Source organism: Anopheles stephensi, chromosome 3 (genome assembly GCF_013141755.1).
Source record: "Anopheles stephensi strain Indian chromosome 3, UCI_ANSTEP_V1.0, whole genome shotgun sequence".
NCBI lineage: Eukaryota > Metazoa > Arthropoda > Insecta > Diptera > Culicidae > Anopheles > Anopheles stephensi.
This window is the reverse complement of record NC_050203.1, coordinates 42,277,530-42,305,187: the sequence shown is the minus strand read 5'-3', so window position 1 is coordinate 42,305,187 and position 27,658 is coordinate 42,277,530. Positions and strand designations below refer to the sequence as shown.

Below are 27,658 nucleotides of genomic sequence, written 5' to 3'. Positions count from 1 at the left end.
AGTTCGTTTATTTTTCATACACACACTAAGCAAAACGCTCGCAATTCCAAATTAATAGAAAAATCGAAATAAAAGAAGTTTAAATACAATACAAATATTCCGCACTGTCCAAAAACACGAAATGCAAATAGCAGTCAACTGTCAAACTCCCATCAAACTGACAATAACAGACCAGCCAGGCAGCTTTTTCCTATCGTTGATTTTGAATATCCTGCATTTTACTGAACATAATATAGTACACAGATAACTGTTCTTAAATTTTACGCCATCAGAAATGCAATTTGTTTTTTCACTCATCGACCCCGACGGTTATCGTTCATTTCGTAAAAGCTCTCCGGTTTGACAGCCAGAGAGCTTTGACTGTGCATCGAAACATAACCGCACAGTATGGGAACGGGACCGTGGATGATGTTTTTGTTGTGTTCGAAATTTCGTTGAGGGAGGTGTCTGTGTTGCTCGCGCTCCTGCTGTAGAGTGATTTTTCTGCCTAGCTAGTGGTTCCATTTCATAGATGCACCCTCTAACGGGGAAATTTTGATAAGTAAGTCCTGCTGTCAGTCCCAAGCACCGTGGATAATTAAGTTTCAAGCCGTGATTCTGGACTTCCATTGATTGGTCGTCGCGGATCGCTCATCCTGGAATTGCATTCTTTGTCTTCGTCACAAGAACTGGTACGGGTACATTTTTTGCTGTCTTTTTTTTCGGTGTGTGTCTGCTTGTTTCAACGTGACGGATATAGGTTGAATGCGCGTGTATGATTCAAAACTTGTACAAGAAACAACATGATTCAGTACGTTGGGGGTTTGGGTTGATTTTGCTCCTAGCCCATCCAGTTTGTGTCCAGTATGTCGTGTCAGTGGCGTGAATATGCTGTGCAATGCAATAAGTTCTAACAGCACATGGAATTTAGCAGAAGTGTACGGAAGTGTTGCAGCTTATTTGGATAGCATCGGTTTTCCCATGTTTGTAATAGTAAATTTTGGCAGCAGATAAGGTCGGGGTGTTCAGTCAGTGAGTGTGGCCTCCGTGTAATTTGTTGACTGCAAAGAATATACACAATCAAGCCGCTCCCAGATCGCTGCCTGCAAGAAAGAAGTTAGTTTTAAAAAGCGAAATAGTGCCCAAAAGAAGTTGTCATTCACGCGCGTACAGTTCGTTCGATTGCCAAAGCGAAGAAAGCTAATGCTAAATTTGGCTGGCCGTTCAATGACACGCGTAATGATGTAAAAATCCAGCTTTTGTTCCATTTCCATCGATGTGAAAAAGTGGTGGATTGCAACCCGAGCGTGTGGTAGTGTGCGTGAACATGAAAACTGCGAGTGCGTGCATATGGGTGTGAGAGATCGAAGAAGGCGTGTGAGAAATTAACCAAAGAAACCGTGTACCGAATGCAGGCGAAGTAAACGATAAGAATGGAAGTTTCGGACTGAGGACGTTTGGGTAACCTTCGACGACGCGGAAGGCACGGCTCTTTACGGTGAAACCAGCAGCCTGCGGAGTTGCCCGGATCTTTGCACCTACAGATGTCGTTCTTTGTTTAACGGAAACGCCGCTCGGGCCGAGATATACCCGCTTGTCGGTCGGTCGGTCGGTCGCGGAGTAGTATTGTGTAGTTACATTGATGTGCGCGCGCGCTTGTGTGCGTGTGAGTGCGTTTGTGCGAATCCCGTTGTGTGCGAGAGGTTTGTGATTGCGGCTGGAGGATCGTACCGTGTTGTGTGTCGATTTGTTTCTTTTGCTGCGAGCCAAAGTTTCCCCCGGGTCTGTGTGGTGGTGCTTCAATGAATCCCATCGCGAGATATTCTGTCGTCCCCCATTAGTGTAGGATTCTCTCGCAGAGGATGTCGTTTGATGTTAGCAGGAATATATCAGCTTGTTGAATCTTCCGAGTTATTATCGAAAGCTGTTTTTGGACTCGTCATGTGTGCGGTGCTTGTTGCCTGTTGCGGCTTGCCAGAGGGAATAATTATCAAAGTCAACCTTGCTCACCGCCTTTTCTCGAACACAGGCTGTGCCTTCGACGGGTGGCAAGCAATCGACAATCGCGCTTACATTTTAACTGTGTGCGAGAGGGTATTTTTTCCTCCGCTGTATGTGACTCACAAGTCGAGGCGTGATGGTGTGCGTATTTGTGCTGCACTATGGAAGTCTGGAACACACGGAAGTAATTAATCGTGATTGATTTAGTCTTGATTTTGTTGTGAACAAACATACGATAGTGAATGTTTGTGTAGTTTATGCACACAACGATTGAGTGTGAGTAAACCACAAAAGGGAATGTAGTTAAAATATGAGCTTCAAAGCCCGTTCACTCGCGTCTTTCCATGTTTGTTTGTGCTCTGCCATTATTTCTAGCAATTTTCTACCTGAATTAGTCATCCATCCCTTTCCGAGTGACGTATGCGAAGATTATGATCGAAAATAGCCCGATTCTCTTTAAGTTCCACGCGTAAAGCTATGAAAACTGCATTATGACCGCTCATATTCCAGCAGCTAGCATAGTGTTAGTGTTACAGACGAAATGTAAGCGGGAGAGTGTGTGCGTGTAGCAGCAGACGACTGTCTCGAAGGAATTGCACACAGTACCGGGTTGATCCATACTGGTTGGTTGGGAAAACATTGTTGCGCTGTCTCGGCGGAAGGGATCAATGTTGGACGGATTTTTATGGTGTGTTATGTTGAAACGGGCTTTGGATTGTTCGCAAAAACCACCCTTGATTTCCCACTCATTCTATGAGGGCAATTTCACTAACAACCTACGCGATTCTCGTTGTCATAGCAACAGCGTGATTGACGTAGAAATATTTGTTTCTACTTCCAAAACTATTTATCCATTAGCTTACTACACCCAGCTGGTAATGCTTGAAAGTGGCCACAGCCATAGCTCATTTCTTTCCCTAAAATTGTGCTTCGGTTTTCAGCACCTCGACGACGAGTGTCGATGGGTGTGGAAAATCTTCAAAAAGAAACTCCAACGATGGTCAAACTTTCCCACCGTACCGAGCAGCTGGGGTATGATGGCACTGGGCGGCATTTGGTGGTTTGAAAAGCGTTTGAATTCGGAGAGAAAATATGTTACGAAGAAGGAGGAGGGAGAAAGAGGAATTGGATTTTTCATGAAATTGGCGTGTACCCGTCTCGTCTCGAGTATTTTTAAGCACCCTGACGTCATCAATGAGGGTCTTTTTAAGCGAGGGAAGCCAGAGAAAACGAAAATAATCGAAGAAGCAAACCAAAAAAAGCGATGAAAGCGAAGCCTCGTCCATGCTCGGCGTAAAGCTTTGGAGTTTAAGTCCTAGGCAATGGTAGAAAGATAAAACCTAGATATCATTGTTGGAAACATCAAAAATACGTAATGAAATTAGAAGTCGTGGACCTCCGGAGAGAAAAACGGCGATGGCGATGTTCGAATGTTCGAAGCCTTCCATCATCATTCTACAGCACACCACTGTTGCCACCTTTGATGTCATTGATATGGCATGCTTGCTTAAAAAGTGACATGCACATATGAGATCCTATACGTGCAGTGTTCTTAGCCAGTTATGTATCGTTTGGAAAATCCCAACGAATTGGTTTTTAATTTTTCTGGTTGGTACTGGTTTTTTCCCGAATCGTTTATATCCACTCAAGCTATGAGATTTCTAGAATTACTGTTTTGAATTTAAATTTTATCGATACTTTTTTCATGTGTGCGTGTGGGGAACGGAACGGAACGCTCCGGACAAGATTTGAAGCCAGAGACTCAGCGCGGTGGTGACCAGATCGCTTATCACTCGACTGACGCTAATTCCCTTGTTGAACTGTTATAAATCCTAAATTTTCCTCTAAACAAAACTTGTTTTGAGAGAAAAAACATAAGATATTATTTTAAAGTGGTATTGGAAATTCAAATCTTACCAATATCCTTAAAAAGTTAACCAAAAAAATTTTTTCCTTAATTTATAGCAGCTTTGGGTGTCTAAAATGTAAATTACACCGATTTCGGCTCGTGTAACAGTTTTTAATAACATCTTCCAGGAAGAAATCCTCCCTAGACGAACGTCGTCTCATCACCGTTACAATCGTACAATCGCGCCTTCAGACGACGGGATCACATGTTTTGCGAAATACTCGGACACGACGTACGCGAGCGTTATCAGTTTAGTCGAGATGCGCGTTCGTTTCGAGTTTCATGATGTTTTCTTAGTTGGCCGGCCTGACTGCCTGCCCGTTCATTTCAGCGTGGACTTTGAAATGATAAAGGAATCTAATAGAAGCCTCCTCTTGCATAGGAATGTCTACTGGCAAAGTGAGGACAAAGTGCAGAATATCAGAAGAATCAGTGCAGAAAAATACATGCCGGGTGGAGTGCATTACGGGTTTATTAAAGCGTGTGGCTTGAGTTGATTGACTCCCGGCTCTGACGCTGTTATGTCTAGAGTTTTATTTTAATACTTGGCTCTTTTTCTTCTATTTTGTCATTGCAGGTGTGAGTTTGCTGTGCGGAGGCGCATGTGCTTAGTTGAATCCAATCGTCGGACAATATTCTCGCGTTCCCCTATGGAGAAGAAGCGGAAATTATGCTTCCCATGCGTCGATCGTGCATAGACCAGTTTGAGTGTGTTTATGTGCGTGTCTGTGTGTGATTTCCATATGGAACGAAGGCGGCACATGCATGGAATATGAATAGAATAATTAGAATGCAGTTGACCATCGCCAGCGAGGAAAGCAGCGTCACAACCATAAGGCCCCAGCAGCAGCAGCAGCAACAGTACCAGCAGGAGAAGCACCAGTGTTTTGAGTGGCACGCAGCTAACATAAACAATCGGTTAGACAGTCTGATCTTGAGCCCAGTTGCAGCGGTTTGTAAAGCATTGCATTTCGACCACAGCAGCGCCTTCTCGCCGGCAGTATTAGCATGATCTAGCGGAGAATCGTGGTACACACGAACACAGAAGGACGCAGACAGAGGGAGACATCAACACATTTCGCAAACAAACAGGCCTATTGTTTTGTTGTTATTGCGGTGTCGTTGTTGTGGTTGTTTTCTTACTCAACGTATCCGGCTGGTGGTGTGTAGCTCAATCCTGTGCGCTACATTGCGTTGCTCAACCAATTACCGTGCTCAAAGATACTCCTAGACGTCGCAAAAAAAATCATCGGTTTTATCTCTTGAAACCACCCCCAGTCGATGTGAACGTTTTGAAGTGTAGCACCACTAAAAAGCAATATCATCATTAATATGCAACTCAACGAGCTGATCAAATGTCAATTGTGAAGGATGATTGTTGATTAACAAGGCGTACTGAAGCAATGCTCAAGCAACTCATCGCTGTATTCTAGACTTTCCTGTAGGAAAACCCCGTTGAAAATCGCGCTTCATACCAGAAAGTGAAAAAAGAAGTTGAATTAAACGAACCATCACAATTCCGGTTCTGCGAGCGATTGCACTGCACCACAGCGGACATTGCATCGCGGGAAACGTATCGTCGTGCAACAACACGACGTCGCCGATCGTCGTCTTATCAGCAAAGCAATACAGAAATTTCCCTCTACAGCTACAAGGCCCAGAAGGAGAGCAACCGTTCGCATACCCGCCGTCGTAACAGTAGAACACGGCAACAACTAGGTGCAACATTTATTAAACGTGCCCCGAACCGAACGCGTTTCTCGTTGTGACCTTCCGCAGTGAAGGTGGCGCTTAAAATTAACATCCTCTCGTGATCGGAACCGATCAGTCAGTCAGCAAAGTACATTCCGTGGTAGATTATGTGTTGTGTGTTTTTCAACATTTTCGCCGTCGTCGTCATTACCATTATCGGTGGCTTTTAATGTGTACGTGCGTGTGTGTGTGTTTGTATGGTGCTGTGTAAGAGTCGATCGCGGAAGTTGTAGCTGCTCGTACTAATCCCGTGTGTGATCAAGCAAAAGCATATCTAGTACGAAAAGCTCGTATAGGCCTCCGGTAGGAGTTAAAAGTGTAAGCAGTTGAGCCGGCTCTTTTGGGGTGTATTCAATATACCCGGCTAGTGTTGTGTTTTGGTAAATTGTCAGCTGATCGTACAAAGAATGATAAGTGGCCTGCGAAGAGTGTGAAGGTTTTACTTGCACTTTACGTCACAGAGACGTCCTCTCTTGTTCCAGTGCTCTAAAGGTGTTGTGGTATAGCAAGGCTTAATATACACCACGGCGTGATCTAACTAAAGCCTCACACATTTGGGTATCTGTTACAAACCAACAAGTGCGCTGTTTCCACCCATCTCCCATCATTGTGCGCCTACCTGAGTGAGGAGGTGCTTCATCAACAGGCGTTGCGCGGATAACGTTAAGCAAACAAACAGGATAGCGTAATCAACAACTCAGCGAAAATGCGTGAATTCAAAGTGGTCGTCCTGGGATCTGGTGGAGTGGGAAAGTCGGCCCTTACGGTGCAGTTCGTTTCGGGCTGCTTTATAGAAAAATACGATCCAACCATTGAGGATTTCTATCGGAAAGAGATTGAGGTAAGCTATTCAAAGTACTATCTTGAGTGTATTAACTTCTCTAGGGTCCTGTATGATAACTTGCACCAGGACCGTTTGACCGTTCTGAGGAGTAACTCTCCAATTATATTAAAGCTCATTAAGACTAGTAAGCTATGGCTGGCATGACCTAGCAGTGGGAAAGACTGAATATCCAGCTAAGGATTTTTTATTTGAAAGGGTGACTAACAACGGTTCGATAGTTTTTGGTGCCAAAAGCATAGAAAAATGCTAGAATATGTTAATAAATTCTAGTACATAGTTCGTACGCAAAGTTGTGTTGTGCTGGGCTGATAAATCGGCACCAATATTTTTGTTTGCTTGTGTGTAAGATCAGTACAACTGACTCTCGCAGTGTACAATGCACCTCCCGAACACACATCCAAACACACCACAGCACACCAGCTTTGTCCAAATGCACCAGTGTCAAAGACACGGAATTTGGTCGGGATAGTTTTATAAATAAAACTACCGCTTCGCAATACCGGCAGCCGGACGCACAACTGTGTTCTTTTTTAGAATCCCCACGAACCCATCCGCATGACTACTAGGGCATCCACTAAGGGGCCAACACAAAAAATGAGTGTGGAAGTTGTGTTATGCACAACAGCGTACAAGAAATGGTAACACGTTATAACTTATTATTACTTAAAAAGGCTCGTGGTATGTTAAAAGAGTTGCAGTAACGAGCGTATCGGATAGCACATATTGTAAATGTGCTCATAGAACGATGAAGTATCTTGTTCTATGGCGAATTACTGGCGCTGCTGTAATTGTACAATAATGTATGTACTATCCCTGCATCGCTACACACAACAGTTTTACGCCAATTTTCACCCGCCTTGTGTTGTGTCGATGACGGATGACGAACTTGTCTAGTAGTAGTAGTACGAGCGGAAGAAAAACATGTTGAGCAACGCATTTCAAAAGATTTGTTGTACGCTGCTTACTCACTTTCCGCTTTCAATGCGTAGCGGTTAACCGCCAGAATATGTCAGGCGGCTATCGTTTCCGCCCGTGTATGAGGCTAAGGTGAATTATGGACTTCATGGAACACCAACTCGACTCGGCACATCCGACTGCTCTGTATGTGTGTTGTTAGTCGAGAAGGCAAAGACCTCTGAAGGCACGAAATGGAAGACGGTTCGAAATGACGACGAGCCGAGAACCGTTGTCTGAGGAAATCTACTCATTAAGATTCTTATCGCTCTCGTAATTCCTCATAAACACATTTACGATTCCGCAGGCTGTGCCGGGTTCGATTGTGGTCCCCGCGTTCTAGCCAGTTCCTGCCAATAGTTGCCGCATAATCTCACATTCCGAAAGTGAGACTTTAAATAACGTGCTTGCGCGTGTGTATTTGGGCGTTCGTACTATCAGTACAACGCCTCCTTCGAACGCAAAATATGTGCAATAATCGCTGAATCGATTGTAATAAGAGCACTAGACGTTGGGCGCGCGCGGTGTTGATTAATTTACATGAAGCTTCCCGAGTTTCTCCGACCGGCCTCCCACTGACTGACTGACTGACTGACTGACGGGGAAGAACGCATACCGCGCATCCTCATTAAAATTCTGGCTGCTCGCCAATTTGTGAACTCGCCTAGAGAAGCAACAGCGGCGAAGCGCAGGGGTAAATCGCGGTTGAAATCAACGCCATATCCATCACACGGCTTGTGCGATGGTGTGGTGCCTTTCACCTTTTTGGGCAAGTGGCAAGGTTTGTGCCGAGTGGGCACAGCTTTCTGCAGGCACGTCCATCATCCTTCCAGCGCTAGCGGTAGGGTCTAGTGTTGAGTGTCGAGGGATCAGAGTGTATCGAACTTATAAGCTGCCGAGCTTTGCGACCTCCATCCACATCCCATCCCAAATCCTTTCGCTTTGAATGCAATCCAATCCTATGTTGCTGGTTTGCATGTAGTGTTGCCCGTTCTATGGGCGAAACTTTCCGAATGTGGTATTTGACGTGCTTTTAGCCTGGTTCTATTGAAAGTGTGCTGAGTACCCCTCCCTTCCTGGCTATGTGACACATACTTCCAGCAGGATGTACACGTACAAGTATCTGACGGCAAATGAAGTGTTAAAAGTCGGTGTACGTTGCTGACATGGCTTAAGAATTTGTGTTTGTTAGGAAGACTTTTGCGTTAATTGGCATCATTAGGATGGTCTCAAGCAATACGGCTAGACGATAACACAAATTCAAATATTTCGGAAGTGACGCGTCATCATCATGTCGTTACCGTCGAGGTCGATGCGAAGATGAGGACCAGCTATGTGGTTTGCAAATCGGGTTTCCGTGGTTTATGGAATGTTTTCATTGCATTCAGTGTGCAGCTTCAAGATGTTTTGTGTCCCTCCGCACACGTCATCCGTGTGTCACATTAATACAAATGGCTTTCCCTCCGAGCAGAAGGATCTTGGCGTCGTTGCGAAGCAGACAGCTTTAATTGCCAACGTGCGAAAATCATCGCTGAGCTGTGCCGTGCCGTGCCACGATTCATATTGCATCGTGGTGTGGTGGTGGCGGTGTACCTGGAACAGGGTCGCCCATCGTGTGAGTATCAAACAATGAGCCCCACGCGTAGACCAAAAGCCACCAACACGCGCGGTGATGGCGCCCTGGTAATAATGTGGGTAGCGTGTCAGTAGGCATAGCATTCCAATTGACCAAGCCACTGTTTTGCACCTTACCATGTTTTAGAGGGTTGGCTTTGAACGGAGGAGAAGGACGGGCGTTGTGGAGAATGAAGGAAGGCAGCAGTGGGTGCGAGGGGGAATAGAGAGTGCTTTAGCGAAAAGCAGGGAAAACTGGCTCCAAAGTGTAACGCGTTTTCAACGTAACGGATTTTCATTGCTTGAAAGACGAAGAAAATTATGCTCAACCGGAAAAATGCGCCAACAACAACAAGTATGCTGGCGCGAATGTAAGGGGGGGGGGCACGTTATTTTGCTAGAGCAGCAGCGATGTGAAATGAGCGTCACACCCCCCCCCCCCCCCCTCCTCGAGGTTCCATGATAGTGCCCCAAAACCGATCCACAAGAAACATGTGCGGTGTGTTGTTGTGGCTCATAGGTGGAAGAACATAAAAAATAATGTAACGCCGGTGTTCGTTCCTTCCTTCTGTCATACAGCTGGGTTTTTGTGGTTGATACAGGAGAACATGCAGTTTTATAAGCGTCATGGTACCGTTGCATATCAACTTTTTGTTACCCAATGTGCTGTAACTATAACATTGGGTCGAATGTAATACAGTGTCATTCCGCTCGGAGCTATTGTAAAAGGCTTATTTAATCAGGCTTACTAACGGGCGGTCGGTCTGATGGCGCCACACGGCAGGACCTGGAATCAAACCTCATCCGGACAGTTCCGCAATAGTGTAAGGCATACAGACAACCATTAGTGGTAATTTTTAACTTCCTCGAGTTTCATTAACAAATTTTCTACTCCTTTACGTTCTATGTAGATTCTGGTATCTGCAGTGTACCCCGGGTATCTTTATTAGTCTGCGTTCAATCAAGCCTTACTTACTCAACACTAACTTCCTATGAAGACCATTGTGTACGTATCGATGAATGATGGCAGTTAGGTTAGCAAAAAGTGGTGGTGCTCCAAAATTGATGCCTGTTTTGCCCGTTGACTGTTTGTTCATGTGAGAAACGTCTGTCATCTCTTTATTTCGCGGATGTCCCGAGCAGATGGCATTTATAAGTGAAAGTGATTGATGTAGAGCATTGTCTTTGCCGCGTGCCGCGTGTGAAAAGAGAATGTTAGCTTCATAATGTACGCTTTGGCTATGGCGGTTGTGCTGTGGCTGTAAGGGCAACCATTTTAGGCAGGTCATTCAGCTGTAACTCGAGGTGTAAACTACCGCTTTGTTTTCTTGTACTTTGAGCCATAAAATATAACAGATCAGGGCGGCAGTATAGTTTGTTCGGAAAGTGTAATGTATTCGTGAATGGTTTCTTATCAGCTTGAAGCGAATTTTAAGCTATTATGGAAACAACTAGCTTGTACAAATTGATCTCGTCAATGTAAATCTGTTTTTATTCCGTTTATTTTTAACATAAAATACCAGACTAATTTAAACAACGTAATCGGATAGTAATAATACTTTAGTAAAGGGTAAAATTACCAATAGGATATGATACCGGTTCTGCCATGTGCTAGACCAAGACCGTCCCATTTTACACTATACTATGCGCACACACAATGTGCAATGAAATAAGCTGTCAGTTAGTACGGGCGCGACGCGACTTTAACGATTGAGCTGATTCCCGAAACTGGATAAATTAACGTCATGGAACCGCTCGTCGTCTACGCTGTTACGAACGAAAAGCTTTTTACAATCAAGCGAAACCGTAAAAAACATGTGGCAGGGTAGGAGGCAACCCTACACACGCCACAGCTCTCCACCGCTGGTACGCTATCGGTTGCACGTGTTTTGCAAAAAAATACAAAACCAAACGCAAAAAACCAAACTGGGCTGCGAGAAAAATGCTGTGCCACTTGAGTGTAAGCCACTTGAGACGACGGTATTGGCATGAAGAATAAATTCAATGCAGCTTTGAGTTGAGTGTTGCACAGTTAGCCGTTTTGCGTTTGCGATATTTTTAAACTCAGCATGAAAAGGGACTGCCTTCGATAATGTGGCTTATAATATCGTGTGCGATGTACACCTCTTTTTTTGCTCTGTATTAGTTCTTAAGCAGAATTATAGCACTATCAATAGAACATATCGTTGCACGTGTCCTTCTTGTCCAAGACTTGAAAAGATCAACCATACTACTGTAAGAGATCGCAAAGTCATCAACATAGTACAACCACCCTTCCTGTGTGGCAGATGGCTCCATCCAGTAGAGCCACATAGGAAAATGAAATTCCTCATTAAGAGCACTACTGCTGCTGCTGCTGCTGCTCCTGCTGATACAGCTTTGGGTGGGTGATGAACTCGGTGATTAAGTAGTTGTAGTTATCAACTAAGCTAAACTTTTGCCTGCCTACATCCACCGGCGGATGAACAGAGCGCGGGTGAACGAGCCGAGCAGCGCTTTGAATACATTTCACCATGATCACCCATCAGTGAAATTGATTTTCATGGGCAGAGGATTTCCATTGTGAAAATGTTGCCCCCGTCCGTGTTGGTGGCTGGCTGATGGTTGGTAAGACCGATAAAAAGCTGACGATAGCTCGGGAGTGAAGACGATTAGCTCAACATGAACCGCCGCTGCCAGCAGACAGAAAGGAGCGCTGCCTTATAACCAGAGTATGGAAAAGAAGAAAGCGAAACGCAAAATTTTGTTGGGTAGCTAGCTTTAGCTGTGTGCTTCCACCTGTAGAAAAAGATTATTTTGATCGCTTACTTAGTAGGATGTAGGTAAAAGAGTGCACATGTTCTCTGTAAACTGTAAGCTGTCTGTTTATGTATTCTATAAATGTGAAGAAAACAGATGTAAAGAGACCTTATGTTTGTCTCACGAAAATCACATCTCACTGGTTGGTGGAAATTAAATTGCAGTTATTACAAGGAGCTAGTTCTACTTGCGTTCTTAGAACGAATTATCACAGCTTTGCTAATTTACACTATTGCTGCAAAAAGCAGTGTGTCTCGGTGCGCACTTACACACGGGTTGGTGTGGTTTTCGATGTAAAGATTCCGCCCGCTTTACATCGGGCCTCATCTCACTACTTTCGCTGCAGCTTAGGTGTGGCTTTAGCAGCCAGCTTAAGCAGGCCAGTGGGAGGGAATTATGTCCCATTTTAGATGCCATTCCAGAGCAACAGCATCAAGCGTGTAGCTGGATGAAAGTACCGATGATTACCACACACTCAACCAAACGGGCCGGACACGGCAGCAGCACTTGCCATGGCTTGCATTTGTATGTTGGTGCATTCGAACCTTGGTGTGGTGGTTTCTGTTGCTGGGTTGGAAACAAACGCGCGGCACCCTATTATGTGGCATGCTTCACGGAACCAAGCGTGAGAGCAGTTTCCATCACAACTGCACTGGCGGCTGGCTTGGATCGCATGGAGGGCGCAATTGTCAATTGGGCCGAGTTCGCTTATCATCAGGCTTGACTATATATCCAACTGTGAGCAATTCGTAAGAGAAGAGGTTAGTAGATAGCCGGTTTTTTTTTCGTTGCCTAACAACCGACTGGTCGGTCGTGGGTTGCACTACCGGTCCTGGCGGGTGAAACGCCGGCGTCCATCTGGTTGGCTCCGCCGGTCCATAATAGTCCACAGGCAAATGACCTGAAGAGAGAACTTCAGCTGCTTATGACGTTATTTAGTTGAGATTATCATCCAGAACGCGGTGGCGTTTTCGATTAAAACTACTAATTGTGTTCAACATCTTGAAATTATGTATTTTTCCAAGTCAAGAATGTTTTCAGCCTGTTATTTCTGGCTTTCCTTGAGTTTGTAGCTGGATAGTCACAGTTCTACTGTGACAGCGGGGAGGCGGTCTGGATGGGATTGGAATTTTGGTTCCGTTGTGAGAAGACCGGCGCCGCTATCGCCTCATCCTCCGGACCGTTCCTTTATCAGGTTTACTAAAAGTAAACATTTGTTGCAATTCATGTACGATGTCTGCAGTGGCCTTCGTGGACACATCATTGTATAAAGGAGTACCAGAATAAATATAAATATATTTTGCAGCGTTTTTATCACCACAATTTTTGCGACATTTTGACCACAATTAGATGGATTTTTTCAGAGCTGAATAATTCTCGATCGGGCGCTTCGCTAAATCCCTCGCCATCTACAAGTAAAAACATTACAATATTTAATTTAAAACGGGCTGGCTGTATTGCGAGTAGAAACTTTATAACTTAATGTGTTTTAAAACGTCCTTAAGGCTTCTTGGGGAAACCGCACAGTATGATTCATTCCAAATTGCTACTGTACATTAGCTTCGGTAAAGATCTCCAGAAGTTATATAGACCTAAATTTGGACCAAAAATATAAATCTAAAGCATCTCGAATTTCCATTGCTTCCATTTTGACACCTTCAAAACTTCAGTATCAAACATGTAAAAATTTGAACTTTTCATAGCTTGAATCTCTCGAATGGAACACTCTCTTTGGTTTCGGCTAAGCTTAAGTTAAATTGCATTGTTTCATCGCGCCATGCGCAAATTTTACAACAAAATAACATGTGCTCAATTTTATTAGCAATTTTTGATAGCTTTAGGCCTCTTCATATTAGCAGGTAATGCAACGCATCGCATCACGTTCAGTATTGCATTGCACCGATCTCATCTGCTGCACCATATAAACACAGCTTGTTGCAAGCGAGTAGTAGCGGAGTGACCATCATTATCATGAGAGTCACTCGGATGTCTATTTGCGCATGCATGCCATTCCTAATCCGTAAGTCTGGAGATGGACGTGTGTTCGAGGTGTCTGCCAGCTACGAAGTGATCATCTGTTCTATATGGTCACAGAGACTGCACTCTGCACTGCGGTGTGGACGCCTTGTGGTGTCATGGTGACACTCTTACCTATCCTATTGCGGGCACTGCAGTGCGTTGCGACATATCAGATCTTTGCAAAACCATTACAACATGTTAGAACCGATAAGTGAAGATAGAGCTGAAATGGAGCAATAAGTTTCTACTCCCAGAACGAAACAGATTCGCCAGCCCCGAAACAAAATCTTCCCGACGTTGCAGGGTCCGCTTACCTTGCAGTTTTCCTTTTCTTTTTAAGTAGAAATTTTACCATCAATTACGCTCAGTCAATCAGACAAGAGTAGAAAACTCATTTAACAATTGACACAGCTCGAAACGTTTGGTTTTTTTTTTCGTTCGTTCAATTACAACTATCGTCGCACGGCGGTGGTGTGATGTACCCAGGCAAGCCTCCCAGCTGAAAAAGACGCTGGGAAAAATCTCCATTTCCGGTGAGCCTCCATTAGGGGCTGTGTCTTTTTTCTCTCTCTCCCTTTTTTTTGCACTGTTTTTATATCCGTCCTCGTCGTCGTCTGCCTGCCCTTGGATGTGTACTCTAATGCATTGAACGTAAGGCGGTTTGGTGATCGGTGGTGTTCAAAATTAGTAGTTTCGCCTCCAGCACTGCGGTGCTTTAAAATGCCATGGTGGCGGAGGTTGGTGTGCGTGTTGGGCCAGTTTAGAGGAAGGTGTTGTTGCTGCTGCTGCTGCTGCTGCAACGCGACCCTCCCGAGGCAATTTGCTGCTCCAGTGTTTTGTGTAGCTGAGCGAGTTCAAACGATGCTGTCATGTCACGGTCGCTGGTGGTAGGCTTTTAAGCCAGCGCGTCCGGACCGGCAACAGGATGTTTTATAACTGCTGTTGCCGCTTGAAGCAATGCTCTCTTTCCCACACGGCCAAGAGGCTGTGCACGTGTTCGCTTGGACTTGTTGGTGCATGTACAAGAAGCAATACGCACAGTGCGTTTGTAAAAGTTAAAGTTTCACAAAGTAGCTTTATTGAACGAGCTGGGATTAAGATCACACTTCTATCAGCTGTATCAGTATGCGTGTCTTGGCACCAACAGCCTATGATTCAGTCAAAGATTCTCGGAATATATTTCACGTGGTGTTGGTTATCACATTGCATAGACGGACGGCGGTACTGCGCGCTATCAGAGCCTCGCAAGGAAACAATACGAAAGATTAGTATTTATTTCGCACACAGCGTTATTCCTTTTTTTTTGCTTGTTTATAGACCTATAAACGCTGAGTTTGTTACAATTAAAGTGGGACAATTTCGGTGCATTGCGTAACCTAATGGGGGAGGTTGTTGACTGTGGTTGTTCGTTCGATGTTTCATCGGCCAAATGTTGTGCATCATCTTTCTCTTGTCACAAAGACCAGTCTCGCTAATAGGAGATATCCGGTTGATGAGTAATTCCCGCGATATGTTCATAATGTAAATGTAAATAGTCTAGCGTGGCGAGGCGAGCAATATAAAACGGTCGGGCAGTTGTGCGCCTAGATCTCTCTGGTGGACGTTTGCGTCGCCGTTGCTCGAGCGGCGGTCAGATTTGTTGACGGTGGCTAACATATGTGCACGACACAATTCTATTCGCGATGCTGCTGTGGTGATGTCGAATGGTGGCCACCACCAGCGCTACATTGGCACACACACACACACGGTTCATTGGAGATCGCTCCAAATGGATTGTTGCGGTGGAAGCGAGATAGGACGAGATCAAGTTCGTTTCTAACCTGCTCGATCCAACCATCGGCCTCACTGCCACCATTCGAAGCTCGAAGTCCACGAGGAGGTCCGCGAAAAGCAGCAGCACATACGCACACAAACTGCACCCGATGCTGTCGATCTTTGCCTCTTTGTCACTTGTCACTGGCGAGTTGTCGACCTTCGCCTGTGTGACGCAGAGAGTATATTGTACGTTTCGTGTGTATTTTTTTTTTTTTTTTACTTCAGCTGAATGCTAATGTACTGCCAGGCCGCGGTCACACTTCTGGGGTGGGATGTGGTAGAGTGACATCCATCCTGTGAATAACCGCTGACCACTTTGTGCTAAAAATCTTTTCCACCTTTTAAACGTTGTCTCTATGATATCACACAAAATTCGCACAGTTCAAATACTTTAGCTCACAGCTTCTTCTTTTTCTTCGGTGGCACTACAAAACCTCGAGAGGCTGCCATTTTTGGCTTCTGTGACTTAATTTTACCCGTAGTAAAGTAGTCAGGTCTGGATGGGATTTGAACCCCGGTCCTGTCGTGTGAAGCTTCAGTAGCAGTAAATTGTCGGGATAGTGGCACGAAAACTATGTGGTGCTTTTCTAGCCGACATCGTATGCGGTCTATTTGGACAAACGTTGCATATAGACCCCCCAGACACACATAACTCGTGAATCAATAAGCGGATGTGAGGTTAATATAGTTCGGGGGATGGTTTCAAGGGCATCATTTTGCTGTTGGACACGCATCGATAGTGATGTGAAAGTGACTGGCGTTTACAAATCATTGCCAATTGAAATTGTTAGTGAAGCGAAACGATCCTACCGTATAACAAACAGCAGCAAGTTACGCTGCGTGCTTTTGAAAATGTTTGGAGTACTGGTTTTGTTTATTTATCCGTTTTATTTTAGTTAAAAGTGGCGTAACTTTAGATTCAAAATAGATTGTTTAATTTTTATGTGTATCGAAAAACAATTTTCTTGTCTGCTTCAAAAGCTGCCTTGTGTTAAAACCCCAATCATGTCTTTATTTGTGTAAAAGTGGCTTGTTGCAAACCATCGCAGCCATCGCGAATGAACAACTCTACACATGCCAGTACTTCGATGGGGCAATATAAATGGACGCTAAATGGAAGTCAAAGAGACACCACCGTTCGATTGAACACCGGAAGGAAGGAAGGGTGGTTAGCCAAGCGGGCAGAATACATAAATGCCAATAAAATGGAATAAATAACCAGAAGATTTTTTCCTTCCTATGTCCATCAATAATGGTTCTGGGCTGGCAGGGAGAGACAGAGAGAGAGAGAGAGAGAGAGAGAGAGAGAGAGAGAGTAGAAGTGTAGAGTCTGCGAAGAAGCGATAAAGTCGTCGTATTCAATATTTCACACACGATCACGTCTCGTCCAATGAAGGTTTGTCACTTCCGCTTTGGAAATTGACAGTCACGACGGCAGCGCGAATACAGAAAAAAAGTATACAGAAACACATATGTCAAGTGTAGTAGCTCATTCATTCAAGTCCCTTTTAAGAGCACTGGACAGCAATTCGTCGATAGGCGGCTAGTGTGGTAATCAGGAAAATTATATAAATGTCGTCGATATAGAATAACGCAACCCCGCAGGTTCCAATCTCAAATCCGCTCACCAACTAAAACGCCATCAGCCGGGACAAACCGTCTAGTCCGGATGTGGGATTCGTAACCCAGTCCTTTCGTGCGATGCGAAAGCCTGGCGCCAATTTGCGCCCCAGAGATTGTTGCATATCACAGCACTATTATTCCGGTTTGTGAAACTCAAGCCTCAAGTACAACGTAGAGCAGCGCCAATTAACATAGATTCATTACCGTTGGTAGCGTTACTTTTCCGTTATTTCGTCAGAACGATGGATAGTCTGATAGATAGTTAGCGGCAGAGCGCGGTAGTGATGCATTAGTAGTGTTTCGCGTGAAACCATCGTATCATAGAGCGTTACTATAGAGACGCAGCAACGGCCACTAAAGCTGTAATTAAACGAACAGCAGAAGCACCGATGTGTTTAGGTGGATGATGCGAGTTGCTGTGTGCAACTGATTGTAGAGGATTCAAAATAATCATTTTCGTCCCCGTCTCCGAATGCGTCGGTCGTGTGGTGTCGGTGTCGGTGTCGGGGAGTGATGTTGTAGTTGTAGCAAAAAAGTGCCGTCTTGGAGACGAGTCTTTCCGAAGTTTCCGTAGGCTTGTTGGGCATAACAAACGCTTGTTATTGACCTTGGAATAGCCTTAACCCAAAAATAACACACACACACACACACACACACTTTTCCGAATTAAAATGGATTGCGTGGCGGCAAAGGACTAATGGTCGTGCACCCACGTGCATCGGTGGTAAACCTGCTGTCTTTGAAATGTGTTCACACACCATTCAGGCTAGGTCTGAGGTATCTTCTTAGGCCGAATCTTTTCGTGACTTCATCGTCACCGTCGCACGGTCTATCGCGTGGGTCGAGTGGTTTCAAAAAGGGAAATACATACCAGAAACATCGGTCCAATATGAATACCCCCCCCCCCCCCCCCCGCAACGGTTCTAGGTTATTGGACCAAAAGTGCTCTTTAATCTCTACGGTGCATAAGTTCCTATCAGGCCAAGAACCCGGCTCGGTTGAATCTTTTCCCAGACCCGCGCATTACACACCACTCACTTCCTCAATCCACGTGCAAACCGCCGTGACTCGTCCATAAACACTCTTTCCCCAAGAAACAATTCCAATCAATGTGTTTTCGTAAACTAGTGGGCCACCGGCATCACCTTCACATGTGTCACGCCCTCCCGTGTGATAGCCCGCGCACACCATTCGTTCCGTAATGGTGCCGCCGTTCCGTGCTAGGTAAGCCGTCTGGCAAATGGCATCATTAACTAGCGCTACATCCGTCGCTCGCAACCGATCGTTCGATTCGGCCGTGTTTAATGTGTCACACTCATGGTGCCATCCCGAAAAAACGCATCCTTCGCGGGAAGTTTGGTCGGGTCTGGCGAGCTCCGAATATGTCCCGCGCTGTGCCAGCTTCAGTAGCGAGAAGTCGTAATCGAACGTCGAAGTGGCCTCCGCAGCACCACCGTACAGTGGATGTCTGATGGATTCTGCGACGGCGATGAGTTGTCCTCCCCGGTCGTGATAAGTGCTGCCAGCGCGTACCCTCACATCGGTGGGTGCTTTTGATGAGCTCGCACACTGTCCTGCTGTTATCACCCACTGCTCGCTGATGATTGTACCACCACAAAAGTGAACACCACCGGGCGGCGATTAAATCGAAACTTGGAACGGCACGGCTTCGATCTCAATCTCGTGTCCTCACAGAATGCGTTCAGTTGGCGTGCTGCACGAACTGAAGCCGTGAATGTGGGAATGCAAACAATCATCAATACTTACTCGCCATGGGTAAGATGCTGAACCAGTATGGCAAAAGCTTTCATTTTCGATTGACTGTTTTTGTTCTGCTGCAGAGGAGGCTCGTTGAATGGCTGGGCGAGTGGTTAGGACACTTGCATTATTTATAGTTGCAAGAGGGCATTTATGGCACAATGATAACGCGATAACGGGCAATCGAAGGAAAGTGAAACAATGAACAGCATTGAGCTAGGACCGGTAAATAGTTTATTCCCGTATTGCCAGGTTCAGTCAAGTAGCGAGCTACGATGAGTAACTTAACATTTCGCGATAAGCTAATCTTGCTTGCCATAAATACTGGACCTGGCTTATTTTGTTTATTAAATTCCCTGAAGACCAACTAACTCGGCCAGTGTGCTTTTAATCATTTATTTATAGAGACTTTGGGTCTCAAAGGCATCCAACCCCCCCTCTCGCCCCCCCCCTCCATTCACTGCAAATTACGAAGCACACACTTCCAGGTTGGAAATATTACCTTGTCCCGTTTTGCACAAGCAATATTAGGTTGAGCATTATCGTTCTTCGGTCTTTAACTTGAACTTAGCGTACGTGCTTTTTGGCCCCCCACCCGTCACTGACACACATCATACACAGCCACACATACTCGCACGTAGCGCTCTGGTGGTGTTTGTTTTAGATTGCCAACAAAAAAAAAACCCCCTGGGAAGGACAGAGGAACGTCATGATGCTCGGTCGTCGTTTGCTTGTTGCTCGTTCGAAACGTTCCATCATCACAGCGCTGGCTCCCTGTGGCAAATGGGGAACGCTTTAAGTGCTGCTCCCCTGAAACATCCGAGCCAAATTGTTCGGCAGCCAGGTCATGCATTTTTGAAGTGAAGACACTTCTCCTTCTCCGGCGGGATGAAATTAAAATGCAAAATTGAACTTTAGCACGTGTGTTCTCTCTCAGCTTTTGGCTGCATCTACCCATCATGTGGATCCACCCCACATGCACCCATGTGGAAAGGTAGTTCAGGTGCAAGGTTTAAGTATCTGGCTGTATTATTTACTCTTCTGTTTTTATGCTGAGCGCATTGTTTTTACAATTCTTCAAACTGGATCAATGTTCTTGTGGCTCCAGTTAGGTCCTTCTTTTTTTGGTTCTAACCGAAACATTTTCTTCTTCTTTCCTGGTCTAACCGATCTCTCAGGTCATGCCTGCCATTTCTGGGTTACTAGACTTATTGATACCGCATAGTTGGATAGCTAGTCCGCAATACGACCCACGGAATGGCCCAGCTGGGATCTGAACTCCAGTCCTGCCGTCTATAGACCGTTGCCCTTCTATCCGAAACATGCGGCTCTTGACGGCTACATACACTTTTTTATGTTTGTACCTAACCAGTGCTTACGTTACAGTTCTCTTGTGTTACGCACTGCTTCCAGCAAGGAGAGTTGGAAATTTGATACGGGTGAAAGCATTACGCCTTTATTTGCTGCCAATTTCTTTTGAACTTTTGCATACTCCTGTGTGTTTGTGTCTCGTGTTTCCGAGGGCTACGTTCGACGACTTTGTGCGTATTGAATGACTAGAAGCTACTTAGGCAAGAGATTACTTAGGGTCAATTGTAGCATAGAAGTGCGTGTGAAGTATATGTCGGAGTGAACCGATCGATCTAACCATGTGTGTAATAATTGTATGTGTGTGTTTTTTCCCTTCTTTTCTCTCCTTGCAGGTGGACAATTCTCCTTGCGTGCTGGAAATTCTGGACACGGCAGGCACCGAACAGTTTGCCTCGATGCGAGACTTGTACATCAAAAACGGTCATGGCTTTATCGTTATGTATTCCCTAACAAACCACCAGACATTTCAGGTAGGTGCCATAAAGTATATGCCATCGCCGCCCTGGTGGCCTCCTATGTATACCAGCAAGGTGTGGGATAAACGCCCGGCATCATCGGATGTACCACAACGCCAGCCCGATCCTGTTATGCCTATGCATATACTGGGTGCCCATCACAGTGTCTAGCAGTAGTGACTTTAGAGGGAGAAGCGATGCAAATCCCCGTTAAAATATGTTTAAACGCTAGGCTGTTGTCTATGTATCTGGTTCGACTATTTTACCTGTTTCCGATCCATACTGCCACCGTTAAAACTACACGACAGTGAGTGAAACTTCTGATCTCTCTCTGTCTCTTGGGGTGCGAGTGGTGATGGTGGTGAACGCGCTTTCCGAAGCACTACTTGTGCGCATCGTTCATTCACTTGTTTTGTAGCAAGGACCTGGACCGTCTGTTCATCAATCGTTTGTTTTTTTGTTTGGCCATATTCGCTCTCAATGTTTTGTACTTGATGATGGTGTACTTGATTGTCACCCAAACCAACCTCCGACGATTGCTCGAGGAAAGAATCGAGAAAACACTCACAAACGATGATTTTTAGCATAAATTTTGTGAGAATCCGAAGCCCGAATTATGCCGATCCTTGTGTGTTCCTATTTCATCCTGACAATTTGCCCGCTGATGGTTTCGATTTACCTGCTATCAATTCCAAGTTCTTCCTCATTACAACGTACTAAACTGTATTTTTTTCGTTTGCAGGATATCGCGAGCATGAGAAATGTGATCAGTCGTGTGAAAGGTAGTCAGCCAGCACCAATCCTCCTAGTCGCCAATAAGCTAGATTTAGATTGCCAAAGAGAAGTGTCCACGGCCGAAGGTGAGTTTTACCCGCTACGTTCTGTTCTGCGCACTGTTCTAGCGCTCAATGTTTCCTCGCGTTCGTCGGTGTACTACGGGGGCACGGGTTTGCACTCAAAAGAAACCCTGTAAGAATGCTCTTACGAAGACGCATACGTGGGAGTTGGCAAGCAAAATGGGCAGTATGCTTATTAGCCTTCAAAATGTTTAAATCCGACCGGTTTCGGTGTTTTGGTCGGGGTTACGGTCGTCATCGGCACCGTAGCAAGGCAGTTATGCTATGCGCCTTAGGTGTTTCTTTAGATAAATATTGTTGCGGCTATCATTTGCAAACGAGATGTGTATGCAGCTGGTTAAGTTGTCCAACAGCGACCTGATGAACGTGCCTAACCATGAAGCTACTGTATCTTCCTTGATGTCTAAAATCGCTGTACGGAGCGACGTCGTTGTGATAGTCTTGTAACCACCATGGAAAATCGAGGATTTTCGCTTTACCCTTGCTTTTCGGTGCCTTCCTCTCGGCACGAGTCAGTCAAGTAATAAAATGGCAGGCTAAATTTAGCTAGCACTGTGCTGAGTCAATCTGCACCATGCACTTAAGAAAATGGCATCAAATATAAAGCAGTTACCTTTCCCGGCCACAATAACTCATCATCATCACCAGCGTGCCGCTTCCTACCTACGCCTTGACCACACGCACGAATCCACGGATTGGGCAGCGCAGTCAGTCGGACGGTCTCTTGGGGCGCCCTTGATCGCTGGGCTAGCTGGCTTGGCTGGGTGTGAACAGCAAGGGAGGGACCCCAGGACCAAAAGGTCTATTGCTAGTGTACTGCCGGCAGAATGACCACCTTCTGCTCGCGCTGTTCGCTTTCGAGCGAATTTATTTCATCGATTCTGGGTGTTTTGTACAATCCGGAAATGAGAAAGCAGCAGCAGCAGCAGCAACAGCTTCCAACGTACTATGTTGTGTGTGTTTGTTTCAATTGTAATGGAATTGCGTGATGAGTGGTGTGATGATGTGTGATGTTGGTTGGTTGGTTGGTTGGTTGGGACTATAAATAATTCTTTTTTATCCACCACTTCACTCTCGCACCTTGCTGTGTTCTGTGTGAAGCTTTTGTACAGCGGTACAATCGGACGAGTCGGTTAAAATAAATTGTTGCATAGCATTATGATGTTCGGTGGCGGCGCACATCATACCAGTGTTTCACGTGTTGCGATTTTTCCACGATTTTTCACGTAAACAATCTTAATGATGGGCACAAGATGTGGGGCGGTGGGGGGGGGGGGGGGTAGGGGGGAAGGCGTCGCTCTGAAAGCATCGTTTCAATGTGTGAATAATGTAAAACACACGCTATAGGCACGAAAATAGCGATTCTTTTTAAAAAGGGGTGCAATGAAATACAAAGTAAAGGGTTTTGGGCGGGGATAGATTTAATATAAATTTTAGGTTAATTTGTAAAATAGTTGGACTGTACTATTTGGGCTATTCTCTACAGTACTTACCGCTAGACAAACTTTTCTTGCCAAACGATTCCAAACCGGCAGGAAACAATTCAATAAAATCGATCCATCTGTTATGATTGGTTGTGCTAAAGTTCCTGTATCAACATTTACTTATGGCTCTTCCGTTCAAGAAATTACGTTTCAAAATTATCATCACCAGGGCCGGAGAACCTTACGGCAATTCGTTGCCACCTTGGTGGATGGTTGTCCTAACAATAAATGTTTGAATTGACCGGCTCTTTCTGACTGAGCCTGACTGTGATTAGTTGCCATTCCGTCTTAAATGCGGCTGCTGCTCGATTCAATCATGCGTCTTGAGTTTTGAACAGCAATTTCTGTCTAGAATTTACACGGATTTATCTGTATCAGGGGCGGTTCGGTGGACCGGGGTTCAAATCACATCCAGACCGCCTCCCCGTGCGTCTTTTTTACTACGGGTAAAATAAAGTCCCAGAAAGCCAGCAATGGCAGGCCGAGACCTCTCGAGTTTGTAGTGCCAAGGAACAAGAAGATCTGTATCACCATGGAAGGAAAGCCTCGAGTATCTTAGTCGGTTTCTCATACGACGGCTAAATTTCGTAATTTGATGCACCAACAGCTAATGTGTTTCCCGTTGCTCGTTTTCTTCTCCACCGTAGGTAACGCCCTTGCGGAGCAGTGGGATTGTCCGTTCATCGAAGCATCGGCGAAAGATCGCATCAACGTGAACGAAGTCTTCGCTACCGTCGTCCGAGAGATGAATATGACCTCCGAAAAGCGCCAGAAGAAAAGTTACTGTTGTTGTACATTATTATAGAACTGGCATTAAGTCTAATTTTTAACCTAATTAATAATAATAATAATAATTAATAAAAAGGAAAAGCGTCAACACACACACACACACATACACACGCGCGCGACAAGGAAGGAAGGAATAGAAGAAAAGCTCCGAAAGAGGGGATTCCACATGCGCATATGCATGTGCAGCGCAGATAATACCACGAAGCTTAGGAAGTTAGGAGCGCTACACAGAGATGGTTGATGGATGGTGGTTTAGTAACACAAAAGTTTAGGCTGTAAACTCCCGCCGTAGCTGGTGCTGTGTGAAGAAAATGCACAAATGCACAGAAAAAGGCTTCTGCTCCTACTACACCACCCCAACCCAGAATGATCTGAGGCAATTATTAGAAACCCTTTGTTCTGCTGCTCCTGCTGCTCCTTGGTTGTTGACTCCTCCAGTTAGCGGTATTTTCTTTTTTGTTTTTTTAGTTTGCAATTTTTGGCACATTTTAACGTGGTACAGGTGCGGTCACATGCCGCTGGCATGCTGCAATACCACCACCACCACCACCAGGGGGTGTAGTAATAGGAGGAAAACCGGGTCAAGATCACGATCCCTGGAAATGGGCGAGCAGCAGCTGCATGGCAATAATGAATGACTGAGGGCATGAGGAAGAGCAAAGAGGTGTGTTGTGTGTGGGTAGGCAGGCAGGCAGCATGACGCGCGTGTAGTGTGTTGTGTTGGGCATTTGGAGATGGCAATGTCCCGGAAAACTTCCGGGATCCGCAAAGAAACGATAGATTACGTGTGAAGGGAACTGTAAATGCTCTAGTTTTGTGTGACTGTATATGTGCGTGTGTGTGTGTGTATAAGCTGTAATTGTATGCATCCAAATTGATGCCTCTACACATGTGGAGCACTAAAATGCTGCGCGTACAGCGGGGGAAGGAAGCTAGGGAAGCGAAATAAAATACTACATGTAACAGATAATAATTATTAGTAAAACTAACACACACACATACACACACACACACACACACACACACACAACAACACATTATGTATATGTGGATGGGTAGTAGAAGAAATGCGGCAATAGCACGCACGCAACAGAACGGTAACGGAGAAGACGAAACAACAAACAAACAAATCACACACATACACACACACACACACACACACATAAACCCCACCCCCCCCCCATTCTATAGAAACCTCCAATTTTTCACCTCAATGGCAAATGTGGTGGTATAGTGCGTGTGTGTGTGTGGGTACACATACATAAATATTTTCTTTGCGCGATCCACTCAGGACGAGCGTACTCTTAAAAGGTTCTAAATATCCGCCACCAGGGCGCGGGTTAGGGCGCGACGAGGAGATACCCTTAGGGCAAAATGGGGGTCAAGGAGGAAGTCGGCCACACATACACGGATACCGGGCCGGGGAACGGTTCTCAAATTTTTACAAACTATTTTACGAAACACAACGGGAATGAGACTGCAAGTGCACCAGAAAAGGCTGGGTAGAAAATGTAACATTTCATTAGAAAGGAACAAACGAAAACAAACAAACAAACAAACAAACAAAACATACCAATTCTATTTGTCTCTCAAATACACGTACACATACACACACACAAACAGATGTTCGGACAGAAACGGATCAATTCGATAGTTACAAAATAGCGGACGGCTGCTGCTAACGATTCCGAATGCCGGATGTGGCGGAAACGCGAACAGATTATTATTGCACACGAACGGGAACTATACATCCGTGGCAGGAAAGGAAAAAAGGGTCAGTCGGCGGCTTAAAGAATGGTGTATGCAGCGAGGACGGAACTCTGGCACAGAGGGATAACAGAGATGTAGGATTTAAGTTTGTTTGTTTGGCTTTCTGTTCTTTTTTTCGGTTGCTGTTGTTGTCGCTTGGACAACATCCATCCGATTCGTTGCGCTGTTGCTTACTCGTGCGTGTGTCCTCCCCGTTGGCGCACCGCGGGTCTTGAGTGTCGCTGCTTAATAATGTAATCTTTGTAGACATTTTACATGTAATACGAAAATATGTGCCATTTCACGATGGCCTGGTACACAGGAAGCTTCCCTCTGCTTCTTCTTTCTTTGCAAACCACTAACAACCACGCTCTTCTATGCTGCAGTTAGGGTGTCCCACTGAGACGGTTGTCCCCCAATTCGGCAAGGTGGTAGGGCAGGGAAGTGAAGATCTGGCGGCTTTTGCTTTGTTCCTAGCAGAGATCGGCTCGTCGTCCTGTTGCCAACGCCCAACGTGGCGATGGCGGACCTGGTTGACGATGCTAATGTGATAGCGAATGCTACGGAAACGTGAAATACGTTGCAAATCAATGACGCTCCCACCACATCAAAGTGGGCCATGCAATCGTGGAATTGTTGTGTAGCTATGGTAGGTGCTTAGCAACACAAGAACAGCGAAGTTGGTTTAACAGTTAGTAATTTCGAGCCTAGTTTAAAGTGTGGTGTGTTGTGAGCGATACGAACGACAGGCATATGGGCGGGCGCGCCCACCGTCGTTCCGTCCCGTTTTTCTCTACCAAGGTACGTACACCAAAAAAAAAAAAACAAACCGGAGGAAGCGAGCGCAAAAAAAGAAACGATCGGGATGATCGGCCGAAATTACACAACGGGCACGGGAAAGAGAGAGCGTAAAGGCAAGGCAGCGCTGGAAATTCATAAGTAGTAACACATGCATACATATTATTAGGCGTAATTTAGGAAAGAAAAGAAGCAGACGGTGGTCCTGCCTCCCGCGGCACACCATCCCGGGAACGCAGAACACACATCCTTCGCGCGAGAAGCAAGAAACGCTAGGGAAGCTAGGACGAGGGCAAGTAAAGAAGGGATCGATCAATAAGAAACAGACTATTTTTATCGTATCAAATTTTGTATACACAGGGCAGGAATGTAAAAAAGAAACTATTATAGCGAGCAAACAAATGAAACGATATGTGTGTGTGTGTCCGCGTGTATGTGTGTGCGTGAAGGATGGATGGTATGGGAGAAGGAGGAGGCTTACCTACACTAACCTGTATCCCAGCTACCGGACACATTTCCGCACGATTGAGGAAGCACGCTCTTGCGGAAGACAGACGGATGGATTTTGAGGAAGCGTGAATGAGGTGAGGAGGGTAGAAAATGGTGCGCTAAGTTACAATAAAGTAAAATGTACGTGAACTGTATATTTTTGTTGTTGTTGTTGGACCATTTGCACATCTTCCGTTCCGTTCCGTTAAAAAACATTAAAACGATCGACTGCAAAATTCGATTGTAAAGAAAATACATCTGATATTAATCCTTTCTTGTGCATCCTTTGTGAATATTAATCAAAGTGAGCCTTGAGTGTTAACGTAAAGCTTTAGTTTGAATTAATGTACACGTTGAGTGAAGTAGAAGTTCTAAATAAAAGAAAATCCATTCTTTTCTGAACGCTTTACATAGATACTTCGGCTATGTGCAACTCCCAAAAGTTATTAGTAAAAGTTGAACTTGCAAGATGGCCCACCTGTTGTGAGCTTTAGTAAAGCTTTTCTTCCATAGTGAGCAGCTTTTCGATTCTCACCTTGTAGATTCGTGATCTAGCTCACTCTCTCACTCACTTACTCTCACTACGAAAACTGCTCACT

At 45.2% G+C, this 27,658-nt stretch overlaps 1 protein-coding gene across 5 annotated transcripts; it reads left to right on the top strand.

Annotated features, from left to right (window-relative positions):
• Positions 1-384: 384 nt before the first annotated feature.
• On the top strand, positions 385-27,214 carry LOC118512365 (ras-related protein Rap-2a). 5 transcript variants are annotated; one of them, XM_036056690.1, is made up of 5 exons: positions 385-541; positions 4,467-6,482; positions 20,771-20,908; positions 21,636-21,753; positions 23,882-27,214. In XM_036056690.1, exons 2-5 carry the CDS (start codon positions 6,348-6,350, stop codon positions 24,037-24,039), a joined length of 549 nt encoding a protein of 182 aa, XP_035912583.1. In that variant the 5' UTR covers positions 385-541; positions 4,467-6,347; the 3' UTR covers positions 24,040-27,214. The 5 variants fall into 5 exon arrangements, with proteins under 5 accessions (XP_035912583.1, XP_035912584.1, XP_035912586.1 ...); XM_036056691.1 differs by having other exon boundaries at positions 385-671; XM_036056693.1 differs by lacking the exon at positions 385-541 and adding an exon at positions 1,558-1,682.
• The last annotated feature ends 444 nt before the right edge of the window (positions 27,215-27,658 follow it).

Excerpts from the sequence above, each read along its gene's own strand:
- LOC118512365 (XM_036056690.1), top strand. The coding sequence starts at position 6,348 with ATGCGTGAATTCAAAGTGGTCGTCCTGGGATCTGGTGGAGTGGGAAAG. Across the intron at positions 6,483-20,770 it reads TCTATCGGAAAGAGATTGAG|GTGGACAATTCTCCTTGCGT; the intron begins GTAAGCTATTCA and ends CTCTCCTTGCAG. Across the intron at positions 21,754-23,881 it reads AGAAGTGTCCACGGCCGAAG|GTAACGCCCTTGCGGAGCAG; the intron begins GTGAGTTTTACC and ends TCTCCACCGTAG.